At 53.6% G+C, this 14,779-nt stretch overlaps 2 protein-coding genes across 5 annotated transcripts in view; one reads left to right on the plus strand and one right to left on the minus strand.

Annotated features, from left to right (window-relative positions):
• ZCCHC14 (zinc finger CCHC-type containing 14) overlaps positions 1-5,837 on the plus strand; it is a 61,280-nt gene extending 55,443 nt beyond the window's left edge. For 3 of the 4 annotated variants that reach the window (XM_079119592.1, XM_079119591.1, XM_079119590.1), the window contains one exon: positions 1,069-5,837. In XM_079119592.1, the coding sequence (XP_078975718.1) occupies positions 1,069-1,124 (56 nt within the window). In that variant the 3' untranslated portion in view covers positions 1,125-5,837. The remainder of the gene's footprint in view (positions 1-1,068) is intronic. The other variant, XR_013760549.1, reaches the window with a different exon arrangement.
• Positions 5,838-6,272: 435 nt separating this feature from the next.
• Positions 6,273-14,108, minus strand: MAP1LC3B (microtubule associated protein 1 light chain 3 beta). The gene is made up of 4 exons (XM_079119646.1): positions 13,979-14,108; positions 10,214-10,269; positions 7,476-7,582; positions 6,273-6,877 (listed from the first exon to the last, which is right to left on the minus strand). The coding sequence occupies exons 1-4, from the start codon at positions 14,016-14,018 to the stop codon at positions 6,703-6,705; spliced, it is 378 nt and encodes a 125-aa protein (XP_078975772.1). The 5' UTR covers positions 14,019-14,108; the 3' UTR covers positions 6,273-6,702.
• Between the last annotated feature and the right edge of the window lie 671 nt (positions 14,109-14,779).

Genomic DNA, 14,779 nt, shown 5'->3' on the forward strand with positions numbered 1-14,779 from the left:
ACAGTAGTCAGCTCTCCTCTTTGTGTGTGTGTGTGTGTGTGTGTGTGTGTGTGTGTGGTACTAGGGATTGAGCCTGATCCCTGTTTTACATTTTGAGACAGTCTTGCTAAATTGCCCAGGCTGGCCTTGAACTTGAGATCCTCCTCCTTCGGGCTCCTGAGTTGCTGGGATTACAGGCAATTGCTTGAACTTCTTTGCTTTAAAGCTGAAAGTAATTTTTTAAATGCTTTTTGAAACAGCGTGAAAATTTAAATAAACCTGCAAAGCTCTGGAAGGGTTGCTGCTGGTTCTTGGAAGGTGACTTCATGTTCTCCCGGGTCTGGAAGATAGGCTGGCTGGGGCCTAGTGGGCTCTGGGTCTTGCCGTGTGCCGGCGCAGCCATGGGGGTGGTTAGGACGAGGCGGGCAGTCTAGACCCCCGTGCTGTTTGTGCCCGGCTTGTGTGGCTGTGCCTTGGGGGCAGGTGGCATCTCGTCAGGCTGTCCCTCCTTCCTGGCTTGCTTTTATATTTTGTTTCCTTTCGTCATCAATTTCACATGTCTGATATATTTTCCTACACGCTTATCCTTACTGTGCTTTGGAAGGCTGGACCTGGGGACTGGGAGAGTTGGGCCCAGCTCTGACCATGTAGTGTGTGGCCTTGAGAAGCACCCTCTCTAGATTTCCAGCATCTTCTTTTGAGGTTGCACACAGACCTGCCTGTTTGTCCCCACCACCAGGAGAGCTTGTAGAAACCCGACACCTGTAACTCAGGAGGTCTGGTCACGGGGCAGGGCGGTGGCTGTCAGGGCGGTGGCTGTGGGCCCGACCTGGTTCCTGTGTCCCAGCCCCACCCCAGAGCTGGGCTGCATCTCCTAAGGCATACCATGGGTGCTGGCCAGGCCTCCCAGTCCTCTCTAGCCCCTCCATCCCTGTAACCTCCATTGTGTGGGGGGTGGGAGTGGCTAGGCCAGGTGGGCCACATTTTCAGCCCCAGAGTCCTGACTCGTGGCTCTGGAAGTGATGGGGCAGGTCGGTCTGTGTAATTTTGCAGTGATTCAAATCCGCCTTTTCTTTTTCTTCTCTCCAGGTACTTTTAGGTTGAAATATGCCCCTCCAGCAGAAAGCCTGGACTCCACAGACTGATATTTTTCTCTGGCAACAGAACATTATTAAGCCATGGAGACGTAAGAAAAGTTAAATACAAAACTGAGACGTCAAGTTGCTGTTGAGCTTCATATTTTTGATCCAAAGGTGCTTTACTTTACTAGACGGGATAGAAATCTAGTGTAGAAGTGCATCAGACCCCACTTTATTGCCAAAACCCTGAACTGGAGCTTGATGTCAGGACTTGCCTAGGGGCACCTCTGTGTTGGAGACTTACCCACCCCCCACGGCTGCAGTGCAGAGACCGCCTGTCTCCCAAAGAACATCGCATCGCTGATCTTCCAGGCTCACACAGTTCCAGGGCAGCTACGTGCAATCTGGTCAGACTGCAGGTCCGAGTCCTCCAGTGGCGTCCCCCAGATGGACTCAACACCCAGGGTCAGGGAAAACGTCAGCTTTGCTTTGTTCTGCTTTTTCCTAAAGTGATAGGCACTAATCTCTGGGATTTCTAAGGGTTGCACTACAGAAGAATGTCACTGACATAGACCTCCGCAGACTCCTGAGACCCGTCAGTGCAGACTGCGGCCACGTGGGGAGGGGGCACCAGCTGGCGCTTGCCCGAGCACAAAGGAGGTCTCAGTATGTCCTCCTTTCCTGCAGACAGATTTAAACGATGCTAAGTGGAAACAGTTCATTCTCAACTTCATTTCTAAGGGTCCAAGTCCCAGGGAATCGTTGTGGAGGCTTGAGACTGGCCCTCCCCACTGCTCCATTGAGTGGCTGCGATCTGCTCCCCACACAAACACCTCCTGCAGCAGAAGAGCAGCTCAGCTGCTGCCGACTCCATCCGATCGTCCTTGGCGAAGCTGGCAGGCTGTCGAATCTCCCCAAGGGCCCGGCCCCAGGGCTTCCTGCTGACGTGCACACTTGAGAGGGGCCTTCCAACAGTAATACAGTCCTGTGGTTGATGAGCAAAAGCTCTGACATGCTCTCCTGTCACTTTTTTTTTTTTTTTTTTTTTAATTAGGCTGTGTATTGATAGCTAATTCCGTTAACAATTGCCTGGAAAACTTCAGTAGAAGGCAGAGAGACAGAGAGCGCACAGACCAGACACAGCCTGGGACTGGGAGAAGTCCTGTGTTTTAAGTAGGAATTAGTGCCCTTGCTATAAACGTCTACATCTCAGACCACTGGAACGGAAGCATCTAGGGGCTACAAAGATAAAGGGAATCTTCTGCTCACGGGACACTATTTAGCCTTCAATACTAACACTGATCGGCAAAATCTTGCCAGGGATTTGCCAGTTGAATATTGAGAAGAAAAGTCACAATATTCAGACCATTCTGTATTAAAATGGGACAATCAGCCTCATGCAAAATTGGTGTAAATCAAAAGAAATGTCCTAGAATTTAAGGCATTGAGATACGAGGCTTCAAATTTTAGATCAGTTTCCTGACTTCAAGGGAACTAAAGCAGAAAGTTGTTACATTTTTTATGAAAGGCTTTTAGTAGAGTTTTGTAGTATTATTTTAGTAGAGTTTTATTTCTATGCAATGCAGAATTGACAGACCTCTGTATTCTTCTCTATTCATGGTACACAGTATTACACAGAGTTCTGGAAGTGACGGTGATGCCTCTTATGACAGCTATTAGGATAGGCTTCACGGATCTCTTAATCCAACACTACAAAGCATCAACCATCAAGAGCTGACACAACTTTGCCTTAAAGAGCACCAGACTGGAGTTTGTCCTGTTGTGTTCAAGAAGACTAGAGTGTTCATCGATGTTTACGATTTTAATACTTCTGAAGGCCGTCACAGCGGCCTGGATATGTGCTGAAAGCCAAACTTTTAAAATTTTTTGGTTTTTTAAACAAAGAAATATTTTAAATAAATCCTATTTCAACATAGTGAAATTGTTGAAAACTGTCTCATAGCAAAAGAAGAAAATCCTATTTAAGTTTTTGTTTTAGTGTCAGTATAGTGGAATGAAAGTGTTGTTGTTACCCTTAGGACTGTTTTGATAAATATTAGCGGTTAACCCTAACGTAACAAAAACTTAAAATAGAAGCTTCCAGCTGAAGCGCGACGTTCACATTCAGAGTGCGGTGTGTCGGTCCCCACCTTGTGATGGCTGTGTCCCAGCCACGGAGAACCTCCGGTGGTCTTTGAAGGTGAGTGTGTGGTGCGAGGTCGCCAGGAGGCCGTGCAGTCGGGGACTGAGAGACCCAGAGCGAGAAGCAGCACAGAGGGAATCCCGTCAGCCCACAAGCCCACACCTGCGTGTGGCCCTGCCTGGACGTCCTTGGCCAGCAGTGTCACCGCAGATGACTCTTCCTCCCAAAGCAACCAGTCAGTCAGCCTGAGGAGCACCTCGCACTTCACCAGGAGACACAGTGTCTGGCCCTCTGGAGCCACCCCGCGGAGACCGGAGCCCAGAACCAGGTGGGCGGGCGAGGCACCGCGCTCCGTGGAGCCTGCCACGTGCTCAAGCTTCTAACCCTGTTTTATCTCCAGGAATGGGGACAGTGGAATGTACAGATCCAAGTAGAACAGTGTCGGGGTAGAACTGTTTAACCTTTCTGTTTTTTTAAGCAAAATACTCAATTTTCTACCTTATTTTCTAATTTTTATTTCATAGTAATATCGAAAATTGGAAAGTGTTTAACGTTAAAACTCCTAATTGCTGAAGAGCACTGAGGAAATGGGAGCTAGCACTTACAATAAAAATAAAGGCAAAACATTTTCTCGAGCGCACATATGTGACTGGGTATTAAAAAGCCAGCACTGCCTGCCTCTCCAAGGGAGTCAGCTTGTCCACACAGCTGTAGTGCACCGGGCCCTTCTGCCCTCTTCCGGGGGGGCCCCTCCCGCCGCCCGTTGCTTCCTGGTGTTGTCTGACGCTAGTCTCGCATCCTGGGAACTGCTGGCCTTGCCTGCTCACGTCTTAAAGCTTGTAAGGGAAACGGCCTCCCTGCTCAGCCTCGCCCCTAAGGATGGTCCTGTGGAACCTGAGCAGGGCTGGCTGTCCTTCCCAAAGTGCAGGCAATTTCCAAGGAACAAGTCAGGTGACACTGAAAGCCACGGGGCCTGAGAGGCTCTTGCTGAACAGTCCAGGACTGAGTCCACATGGGGTCTCTGGTCCACTCTCGCAATACTCTAGAAAACCACATACTGTGCTGGTGGAGGCCACAGGGCCCAGCCACCACCCTGCTCATCAAGGGGAGGGAGGGTGGCCACATGCGTCACTTCTTCCGACGAGGCGTTGGTGCCGAGACTCAAACCTTTGCAGCTTCTACCGGACATGCTTTCTTTTTAGGAATGAAGGAATATTCTCCCATTTTTGAGCCATTCTTTTGTCAATTCTACAAAATTGCATGTAACTTTATAAATATTTTTAAAAGATATAGTTTTGTAAATATTTAATATTCCGCTAATTTGATTTTGAATTGTAAATGTCAAGTATTCTGTTTTTGGGGTTTTTATGTTTTATTATACTTTGTTAAAAAGGAAAAAATTGTACATTTTTAGAATGTTTTTATGAGTAAATTTAATGTACTGAAAATAAAAAAATTCTAAAAAAGTCTCAGTGGTTTTATCAGGTCTTTTCTCCCAAAATACAAAGCATACACCCTTTCAGACAGCTCGTAGTTCATCTCAGAATGCTCCACCTTCCCTGAGTGACAAGTGGACACCTGGTCTCAGATCCACTCTTTTCTATCAAAAAGGTGCGTTTTTAACACAAGGCCCTGACCTGCTGGCAGGAGCAGGCGACTGAGCAGGCCAAGGCGCTCTCCCCTCCACACCCCATGCTCTCAGACCGCGACCTGAGGCCGGAGCTTGAGAACACTTGAGAGCCACAGGCGTGCTGGGGCTGGCTGGCCTGGAGGCCTGCCGCTGCCCGCAGGCTGCAGCCTGGGCAGAGCCGGGCCTGACCATGCTGCTCGAACGGAAACCAGGCGCCCCCTCCGTCCTCCCAACGCTGGTGCATCCCAGGTTCCCAAGAGCATCGAGTCTGTGAAGGCAAGACCTGGTGCGGGCCCCGGACCAGACACAGAGCCTCAGAGGGTGTCCCCGCACCAGAGCACCCCGTCCAGCACAGCATAGCACAGTGCCCAAGCTCCGCATGCAAGGGTGCCAAGGGCGTGCGATCTGGTTCCCAGACAGACCCCATGAACTGAGCATTGATGACAGTTAGTGATGCCTTTATTCACTCAGTGCCTTAAAAATGTATTTGCTTAAAGATCCCAGAATAAAGATTGCCTCTGAGCATGTTGTTTTTTAAAAAAGCAATATTAGAGGAATCTTACTGGTCACACAGTAGTTATGAGAATCCCAGGTACAATGATGTACACAATCTGAACAACAGGCTTTGAGAACTGACATACTGTAAAAATAGACAGCCACGTGGACAGATGGGTGGGTGGCCTGTGACGAGAAGCCCAAGCAGTGGGCATGGCCCAGTGGCTCTTCCCTTCTCACTGATACACACTTCTTGATGAGTCACTCCAGACACAAGGGCTACCTGTGACCTGACAGTCTGAAGTTGGGTGACTAGTCTTTCTGTGACACTCCTGAGAAGAGAGCCCCATGCAGGCAGCACAAAGAGCTAATGGCTTATTCCAGGTTGGACCTGGAGGGTGTGTAAGGTGGGATGCAAACACTTTCTTCCCAGTGGACATGCAAGTAGAGTGGGGGAATCCTACTGGGACTTAACATCTTTAAGACATGCGGGCCTTTGAATTACATTTAAAATTATGCGCTTGACACGAAAAAGGTATCTGTGGCTTCAAGCCAGACGGTAAAGGACAATGCATCTGAGTGCCACTGGAGTGCCAGTCCTGCCTGGCTACTACTCTGGTTTCTGCTGTATCCCAGGGGTGCCCAGGCACGCTGCTTGTCCCCTACCAAAGCAGGCACCAGACTGAAGTCTCAGAAAACCCAAAGCAAAGAAAATGTCTCCTTTCTCTGCAGCCTTTTAAGAAACTAGGGCTGAAGTACCTACAGTTGGAGGCCCATTCCCTGCCGAGGAGTGGTAATCTCCTGTGTTGACCAACGGGAGGAGAAACCAAGGGACAACCGTCTAGCACTGCTGGGGCGTGGACTCTTGGCATGCTGCAGTGCAGGCACCTTGAGCCACATGCACAGGTGCTTTCTGCAAACGGGTGCTTTCTGGCCCTGTTCTGTGCACAGAGTCCCCTTAGGGAGACTGCTCTAGTTGAGTAGAAACCCTTGTAGGAGAAGGTTCCATGAACCTGAGGGAGACCTCTCTGAATGCCCTGCAAGCTGCTGCTCAGACTGCAAGTTCCCACTGGGGAAAGAAGAGCATTTAAATAACTTGAAGGTCTATTTTACTGGCAACTTAGGATGCAAAGTGTTTTATTTTTAAACTTCTAAAATTTGAAAACAAGATGCCTATAGGTTAAATAATATAGTTTCCAAAGCTGAGCGTGCTCATTTGGAGTTCCATTTTTCTGCTTGCAATACAAAAACTCCTAAAGCTCCTAGGTGGAACACAAGTGCTCCGATGGCCTGTGACTAGATGAACTCATCAGTCTCAGTTGGTGACGTCCCTTTTTTCTCCTTGGCAATTAGAAAGCTGACACAGGGCCCTCGTCTTACAGTGTAGACCCGCTCCCGAACGTCTCCTGGGAGGCGTACACCATGTACAGGAAGCCGTCCTCGTCCTTCTCACTCTCGTACACCTCGGACACGGGCGTGGACACGCTCACCATGCTGTGCCCATTCACCAAGAGGAAGAAGGCCTGGTTTGCGTTGAGCTGCAAGCGCCTTCTGTTGAAAGAAAGCAATGTGAACACACAGCAACACATCAGCCTTCAGGTGTGAACCATCCGCAACCGAATGAAGCGTGGAGTGAAGAGCTCATAGGCGCCGAGTCTGGCTAATCAGCATCCGCGTCCCTCTCTCAGACCAGGTGGCCCTTCCTGAGCACATGCCCCACCCCGCAGCCCTGAGCAGGCAGGGGTGCCACTGGAGCATAAGCTCCCCCAGCATGCCTAGCTGGGTTCCATCCCCTGCACCCCCACCAGAAAGACAGCTATGATCCCTGCTGGATGGTCCGTATGACACTTCCAGGGCCAGTTTTAAACTGGCCTGCTATCTAAACAGCCGTGAGGAAAATGGCTGAAAACGGACAGACATCCTGGCTCAAGCCTGTGCGAGTGATGCAGTGACAGTGCATCCGCACTTGTTGTATGGACCTTGCTGAACCTGCCTGTACGATGTGGCAAACGGATTGGAGGGACTGGGGACTCCACACGAGGAAAAGGAAAGAAGCTCAGTGGTCTCGTTAGGCTGGCGATAGACTTTACTCAGAAGCAAGAATGGACAAAGCTACTCAGTGAAGCACGAGACAGGAAGTGACAGATACCTGATTATCTTGATGAGCTCGCTCATATTGACGTGGTCAGGCACGAGGAACTTGGTCTTGTCCAGGACGGGCAGCTGCTTCTCGCCCTTGTATCTTTCTATTATCACCTAGAGAAGCCAGAAGTCACGTTCCATCAGCCATCAACAGCGAGACAGGCAGATGCTTCCCAGCGGCAGCCGGCATGTGCCAGAATGGGCTTGGCACAGCTCTCCTGGGGTAAGTGATCACTTCCTAGCTCATGTCTGATCTCTGCCGAGATGTGGTACCAAGAGGAAACAGGGCCACCTCCAGGTGGGGAAAGATGCTCTGCTTGAAGTGGGAGCCATACAAAATCAACAGCTAGTCAGAAAAAGACCCTCAGCCTCACAGGTATAGAGGCACACACCTGTGGTCCCAGCGACTCAGGAGGCTAAGGCAGGAGGAGCGCCTCAACATTTGAGGACAGCCTCAACACCTTAGCAAAGACTCAAAAATAAAGGGCTAGGGATGTAGCTCAGTGCTAGAGCACCTCTGGGTTCAATCCCCAGGACCAAAACAAAATACAAAAAACCAAAGTACGCTGTACAACACCGGGAAGAAAACAGCTCCGTACTGGGCCTGATCCTAATGCTTTAGTTTCTGCCACACTTCCATGAGGAGAGTTTACATTTTTAGTTCTGAGCTGCTGTAACATCTGACCGCACAGGGGCCGCTGAGTCTTGTTACCACCTGCATTTACCAAGTGCCAAAGGCACTCTCTCCTTCCACAGTGGTTCCACCTGTCACATCACAGCGACAGTGGAGAAGCCAGGACAGGAATCTTAACACGTTTCTTCAGGAGGGAAAAGTGCTCATCTGCACACAGCTGCTCAAAGGGGACACGTCAGGCTCCATGTGGAGACCAACTTGAGCTGCTGTCCCTTCCCCTGCCGTGATCAAAAGCATGCACACAGCCCTGTGTTCTATCCCCAGCACTGCCCGAGGGGGGAAAACAGTGGACGTCCACAGAAAAGGCCAGTGTGTAGATGCCACACACCTTGGTTTCTGTGGTCACAGAATGCCAAGGCAGCGCACAACTCTTGGGTCTTGGCTCAGAAGAGGTCAGAGAATGAGGAGGCCAGGACCTCAGTAGCCTCTGCTGAAGGAGCACCTGCTGGCTGGGAGGCAGGGCCTCCGAGGCACCTCCTGCGCCCCTGCCAGCCGAGGCTGGGCCATCTCAGGGAGACATTTCATCTGAGAATGCCAGAGCTGCTTTTTGGCTCCTGCTTTTTCTTTACCATCTAATTTGGGAAAGAAGATGTGCACAGCACGGGATGAGGCCCTGGGCTGGGTCTGGAAAGTGCCGGGAAGCAGTTCACTCAGGGCTCAGCCTCTGCACTGGGGGGTCTGGGAGCTGCCAGAGCTGCTCTGACCACTCTGTTCTCAAGGCACCGCCTGTGACAGTCTGGCTCTCACACCTGCTCAGCCATCCCAAACGTGGACGTACAGACGAGTTTCTGCCAGGAAGCCGGTGCTGCAGCTTCAGGGCAGGCTGGAGGGCGCCTGGGCCGCGGGTTTCCAGCTGCTAGCAAGTGCCAGCAAGCAGACTGCAGGCTCTCCCAGCGAAGCGAGGCTTCGAACCCGCGAAAGCCCACTCGCTCTAGGAGCGCCTTGCATGGGGAGCTCGCTCCTGGGGTGAGGACAGAGCCAGATGTCAACCCAGCACAGGGAAACAGCCGTGTGTCCTGTGCTGCAGTGCTGTACACCACAGGTCCTAACCCTTAGATTCATCTTCTCTGCCCTCTCGATTCCATACAGACTGACCAGAGAGGAAGTCAAACGTGAAACTCAGACTGTCTAGAGAAGCTGGCAGTGGGTGTTGGCCAACACTGGGCACCCCAGGGACCCGAGTCATGAAACAAACACTTGTGACATCCAGGACCCTCGTCCACGTTAAGAGGAGGGTACTAGGACTTCCCCCAGAATCCTAGGAACCAGCTACAATCTCCTAGGAACTTCAAGTATAGGCCTGGAACCTAGCCTGACTAAACCAAAGGTACGTTCCTTTTGAACATTTCTGCTCTAGACCCCCTGCCCAGAAGGCTGGTTAAGGTTTGCCACCACAGGACGTAGCAGACGAGACACTGCCAGGCAGGCAGCAATTGGACCAGAAGTGTCTGATGGTCCAGGTGGTCCCCACCTTCTGTAGAGCGGGAGAGACTCCTCAGAGGCACCTGTGGGCAGCAGTCCTGGTGAGACCCACGCCCACCTTCCACAGCAGCCACCTCGCCATGCCTGACAGTGAGGACTTCTTTGCCAATAAAACGGCTGGTTTGACTGGGCCAGGAGCACTGGCCCATGCCTGTCAGCCCAGTGACTCAGGAGCCTGAAGCAAGAGGACTCCAAGTTCAAAGCCAGCCTCAGCAACTCAGCAAGACCCTATCTCTAAGTAAAATGCAAAAAAGGGTTTGGGAGGTGGCTCGGCGCCCCTGAGGTCAATCCCCAGTACCAAAAGAAAAAAGTGGCTGGGACGGAGTGCAGCGTGGGCCCTGGGTCCAACCCCAGCAACAAACGGGAAAAAAGGCCACATTTCTAGCCCCTGTCCCTCTTTGGCTTGTGAAGTGTGTGACATTAAGGCAGCAAAAGACAGGAAGAAAAAGAATGTGATCAGGTAAGGAACTTGGAGGTGACAGATTCTAGGCTGTGGGGTGTGTCTGAGGCGCCTGAAGAGAGCCCCGTCCAGTGGGGTGCACAGGTGCCCTCTCCGGCCCAGGACCTACCGGGATCTTGGTGGGATGCTGCTCTCGGATGAGGCGCACATCTTCCACTCTTTGTTCTGCAACGAGAGGGAGAGGCGTGAGCATCGTCCAGCGCCAGCGTTTCTACTGGTGATGTCACAGACCTGAGCTCAGAGGTCCTTCCCTGTGGCACAGCAGAGTGAAGACACCTTTCCTGCAACTCGTGGACACAACACCATTTCCCACCTGAGGTCAAAGGCAACACACGTGGAATCCAGAGGTCCTGGGCCTGGCTCACCGGGCAGATGGCAGCACCAGGAGTATGGGACTCCTAGTTTGAAGGGAGGACCCAGGTGTGTGGCAGACATGCCAAACAAGTTAGCCCTGGGGTGCCCGATCTTTATTTGGGAGGATGCCCAATCTTTTTTTTTTTTTTTTTGTACCAGGGATTGAAAGCAGGGGTGCTTAACCACTGAGCCACATCCCCAATCCTTTGTTAATATTTAATCAGATACAGAGCCTCGCCGAGTTGCTGATGCTGGCTTGGGACTTGAGATCCTCCTGTCTCGGTCTCCAGAGCTTCTGGGATCACAGGCGTGTGCCATCGTGCCCAGCTTAAAAGTCAATTTCTGCTCATTTTTCATAACTCAATTGGAACAGGAATCCATTACAAGCCACAAATTGTCCAGAGAGGTTTTCTCTTATCAATTCCAGCTTTTCGATGATATGGCACCTCAGAGAAAAGAAACCGTTCAAAAAAAAGGGAATACAGTAAGGGAAAATACTTGAATTATTTGAGTTCATAGCGTGAAGTACAAAGCCTTCCGCTGAACATTTTCCCAGGAACCTTGCTCCTCCTTTTCAACAAACCACTTCTACTTCCCAACAAATGTGTCAGCCTCTGCATGCCACAGGCAGTCCCGCTAACACTCAGTGACCCTGACTGCACAGCTGGAGAGTCCTCACTTAGAAGCAGGAGGGCCGGGCGCTGCTCTGCCACGCCCAGCGCTCGGGAAGGCCCAGGCTCCATCCCAGAGCAACGCCTGAACCCAGGATTAAGACAGCACCACCTGAAACCTTCCAACTAAACCTCACCAGACGACCTCAATTTTCAACAGGATTCATTCTCGTGTTTGCAGTTAAATGATACTATGAATTTCTTGAGGAAGTAGTTCCAGAAAAAAGATGCTTTTACTATACCAACACAAATTTACTCTGATCACTGCCAATGTCATTTGGATTTTAAAAAGAATTTCATCTTTTATAAAATCTGTTGAAATAATCGCATGCATAGAGACCATTTATGCCATTAAAGTATGGCACAGAGGTTGTTCTACTCTCTCATTTGATATTTTAAAATCGGTTTAAGATAAATCATTAAATATAAACATGTTTTCAGTGGACGAGGAAATGGCAAACTCCTGGCTTCCTACCAATAAGCATTCCTACCGGACACGGCAGGTTTACAGCGGACCTCGCAGCTTTCCACCCAAACCACTGTCCACTTCCCAGGAAGGGGCTCCCATCTGTCCTCCCCAGAGAGGACACTGAGCCTTCCAGACACAACTCCCCTCCTCTCCTCCATGTCACTAGTGTGGACCACTTCAGGATCCAGGGGAAATCTCAACTCACTCTAACAACCCCCTCGTAACATTCTGGAATGTATTTCACATTTTAAAGATTATAATCTAAAAGTGGAATCAGGAATACAAATAATAACAAGAGCTGGAGAAAAAGGAACACTTTTACACTGTTGGTGGGATGGAAATTAGTGCCACCACCACAGAAATCAGTGTGGGTTCCTCAGAAGAAACCACCACAGGACCAGCTACACTCCTCAGTACCTCCCCTCAAGGATTAAAGGCATCTCACCAGTGATACACCCCCGCCTGCATTGACAGCAGCACACTAGGTGTCCACCAACGGGTGAATAAAGAGAAGAAACCGTGCCACTCACAGGAAAAATGAATGGAACCAGAGATCGTGATGTTAATTAGGCAAGATAAGCCAAACTGAAGGTCAAGGGTTAAAACAGTATGGTGAAGCTACAGAGGAAAAAGGAAAAGAAAGCTGGCGGTGGATCTCAAGAAAATCAAAAGGGGATCAGCAGAGGAAAGGGACCTCGGGTGGGAGGTGGTGGGGAGTGCTGGGGAGGGACCTTGGCCAAATTCTACTGTCATACTGCGTGAATCCCACCACTATGTACAACTACAATGCACCAATAAGAAGTGGGGAAAACACAAGTGGAAACATTCAGGCAGAGGGGATTTTTCAAGAAACACCAGCAAACAAGTCTATTTGGGTAAGTAGAGAAAGGAAGACATAACAAGGGTCTTTAAAAAAATAGGCTCTAGGACTGGGGACGAGCTCATGGGGGAGCCCTCACCTAGAGGGTTCCAAAAATCAATGGTGCTCAATCCCCAGCACCAAAAATAAAGGGGCCAGGGTGAGGATGGGGGACTGCAATCCCAGTGACTTTCAGGGTCAAGGCCCCACGCAGGACCACAAGTTCCAGACCAGCCTGGGCAACTTAGGGAGCCTCTCTCAAAATACAAAATAAAAACGGCTGGGGCGTGGCTCAGTGGCAGAGAGCCCTGGGTTCAACCCCCAGCACCACAAAAAACGGACAGAAGGTCACATCCATTAACGGTGGGTGGGAAAAGAAGGAAGAAGGGACCGGGACGAGAGCCCCCAGGTGGAAAGACGGGCGGCATGGAGGCACTGCGCCTGCGGTGAGCATCTTCTCCTGGGACGCAGGGGAAGCGAGGGCTCCCCAGCACACCCCGCGGTCAGAGGCACCGGCGCAATGCTCTCGCCCCTCTCCTCCGCGCTGTGACAGCCCTTTGTCACCTGTCTCCCTTCACGACGGGAGGGCCGCCACCTCAGTCCTGCCTACAGACGTCAGTGAAGCGCTGGAGGCCAGCAGCAGGGCGGAGGTGAGCTATTCCGGGGGCCCTGGAGATGCGCCCCGAGTTCTCGGCAGCCTCACAAGCCGAGGACGGAGGGCAGGAGCGGGAGCTGCGCAGTGTCCCGGGTGTGGCCTTCTGCTCTCAGCGCTTCCCAGGGGCAGCACGAATGGAAGCGCGGCCCACCCGGGGCTGGCGGACTCTGGCGTGGCTCTCAGCCTCCAGCCTCCAGCCTCCCTTATTCTGGGCGGCTCACGACGAGTGTGCATCCTCCGCCCGTCCTGGCGGAACAGGGCCTGCAAAGCAGACTTCTTACCAAGAAGCCGGAGCGCCCCGCAGGAAAAGGGAGCGAGACCACACTCGGGAAGCCGGCGCCCGGGCTGCCTGCTCCCCATTTCCAACACCCGCCCGGGCGCACTGTCGACCCGGCCCGCCTTCCACCTGCAGGGCAGAGCGGCCTCGAGGGCCGGGCGCCGCTGCCCGTCCCGGGGGAGGCGGCAGGTGTCGGGCCAGCCCGCACGGGCGCGCGCCTTGCGCTGCTTCGTCCGCGGGTCGCCGGGTCACCTGTCCCCCCGGCCCTGAGGCCTCGCGGTCCTGCTGCCGAGGAGGGCCCGATGCTTGGAGGCTGACGCCGGCCTTCTGCCCGGGCCGCCCTGCCTGCCCGCTTGAGTCCGGGGCGGAAAGAGGGACTCGCGCGCCCGGCGGGCGCGGGGTGGCGGCGGCCCCCAGGAGCCCCAGGAGCCCCGCGACCCCCGCGACTCCCACGACCCCGGCCCTGCGGCCCGCGCCGCCCGCACGACCCCCTACCCTCGCGGCCTCCACTGCCCCCGCGACCCCACAGCCTCTGCGGCCCCGACCCCCACCCACCCCGGCCCACCGCCCACGAGACGCGGGCTCCCACCGAAGGTGCGGCGCTGCTTGAAGGTCTTCTCCGACGGCATGGCGCTGGAGGCCCGGGGCTCGGCGGCGGCGGGTCCGGCTCCGGCGACGGCGACTTCCCTTGTGTCTCCTCGGCCCGCAGCCGGGTCAGGTGACCCACGCCGCGTCACCGGGGGCGGGGCGGGGCCGGGCGGGGGACGCCGCCATGACGGGCGTGGCGGAAGTCGCGGGCCTGGCGCGGCGCGGGGGCGGGGCCGCGGACGCCGGCCCCCGACCGCCGGCCCCCGACCGCCACGTGTCGCCCTGGCCCGAGTGGGCGGCGCCCGCCCCGGCCGCTCCGCGCGCTGGACGTCTGGCCCCGGTGGCCCTCGGGTGACCCCCTAGGGGTCCCCGCCGTGGGAGGCCAGGTGCTGGAGGGAAGGGCGCGGGCGGCCGCTCGCCCGCGTGGCTGCGCGCCGACACCGCAGGCGCCCGGGCCGGCCCCCCTCTGGCCTCCCCGAAGCCGCCCCGAGCTGTTCCGCGAAGCTGCCTGCAGGGCGCACGGGCCGGGCCCAGGTCCGGGCCCAGGTGCGCCTCTGACCTGGGGGAACCTGCGGAAGCAAAGCCAGCCACCTGCGACGCCAGTGGTCGCGGTCTGACGGCGGGCAGCCGGTCCCTCTGTGGCGGGGGAGGTGTCGGGAATGGACCCGGGCTCCCGCACCGGGCAGGCGCGCCACCACCGAGGAACGCCTCGCCCTGTCTCTCCTTCTTTCTTTGCTACCAGGAATTGAGCCCAGGGCACGTAACCACCGGACCACATTCCCGGCCTTTTTATTTTGAAATA

Source organism: Sciurus vulgaris (genome assembly GCF_902686455.1).
Source record: "Sciurus vulgaris genome assembly, chromosome: 17".
Classification (NCBI taxonomy): domain Eukaryota; kingdom Metazoa; phylum Chordata; class Mammalia; order Rodentia; family Sciuridae; genus Sciurus; species Sciurus vulgaris.

Bases quoted from the DNA above. Each gene is read 5' to 3' on its own strand.
- MAP1LC3B (XM_079119646.1), bottom strand. From the start codon at position 14,018: ATGCCGTCGGAGAAGACCTTCAAGCAGCGCCGCACCTTCG. The intron at 10,270-13,978 runs GTGGGAGCCCGC...CTCTCGTTGCAG, and splicing joins CAAGCAGCGCCGCACCTTCG to AACAAAGAGTGGAAGATGTG. The intron at 6,878-7,475 runs GTATCTGTCACT...TTCTTTCAACAG, and splicing joins GAGCTCATCAAGATAATCAG to AAGGCGCTTGCAGCTCAACG.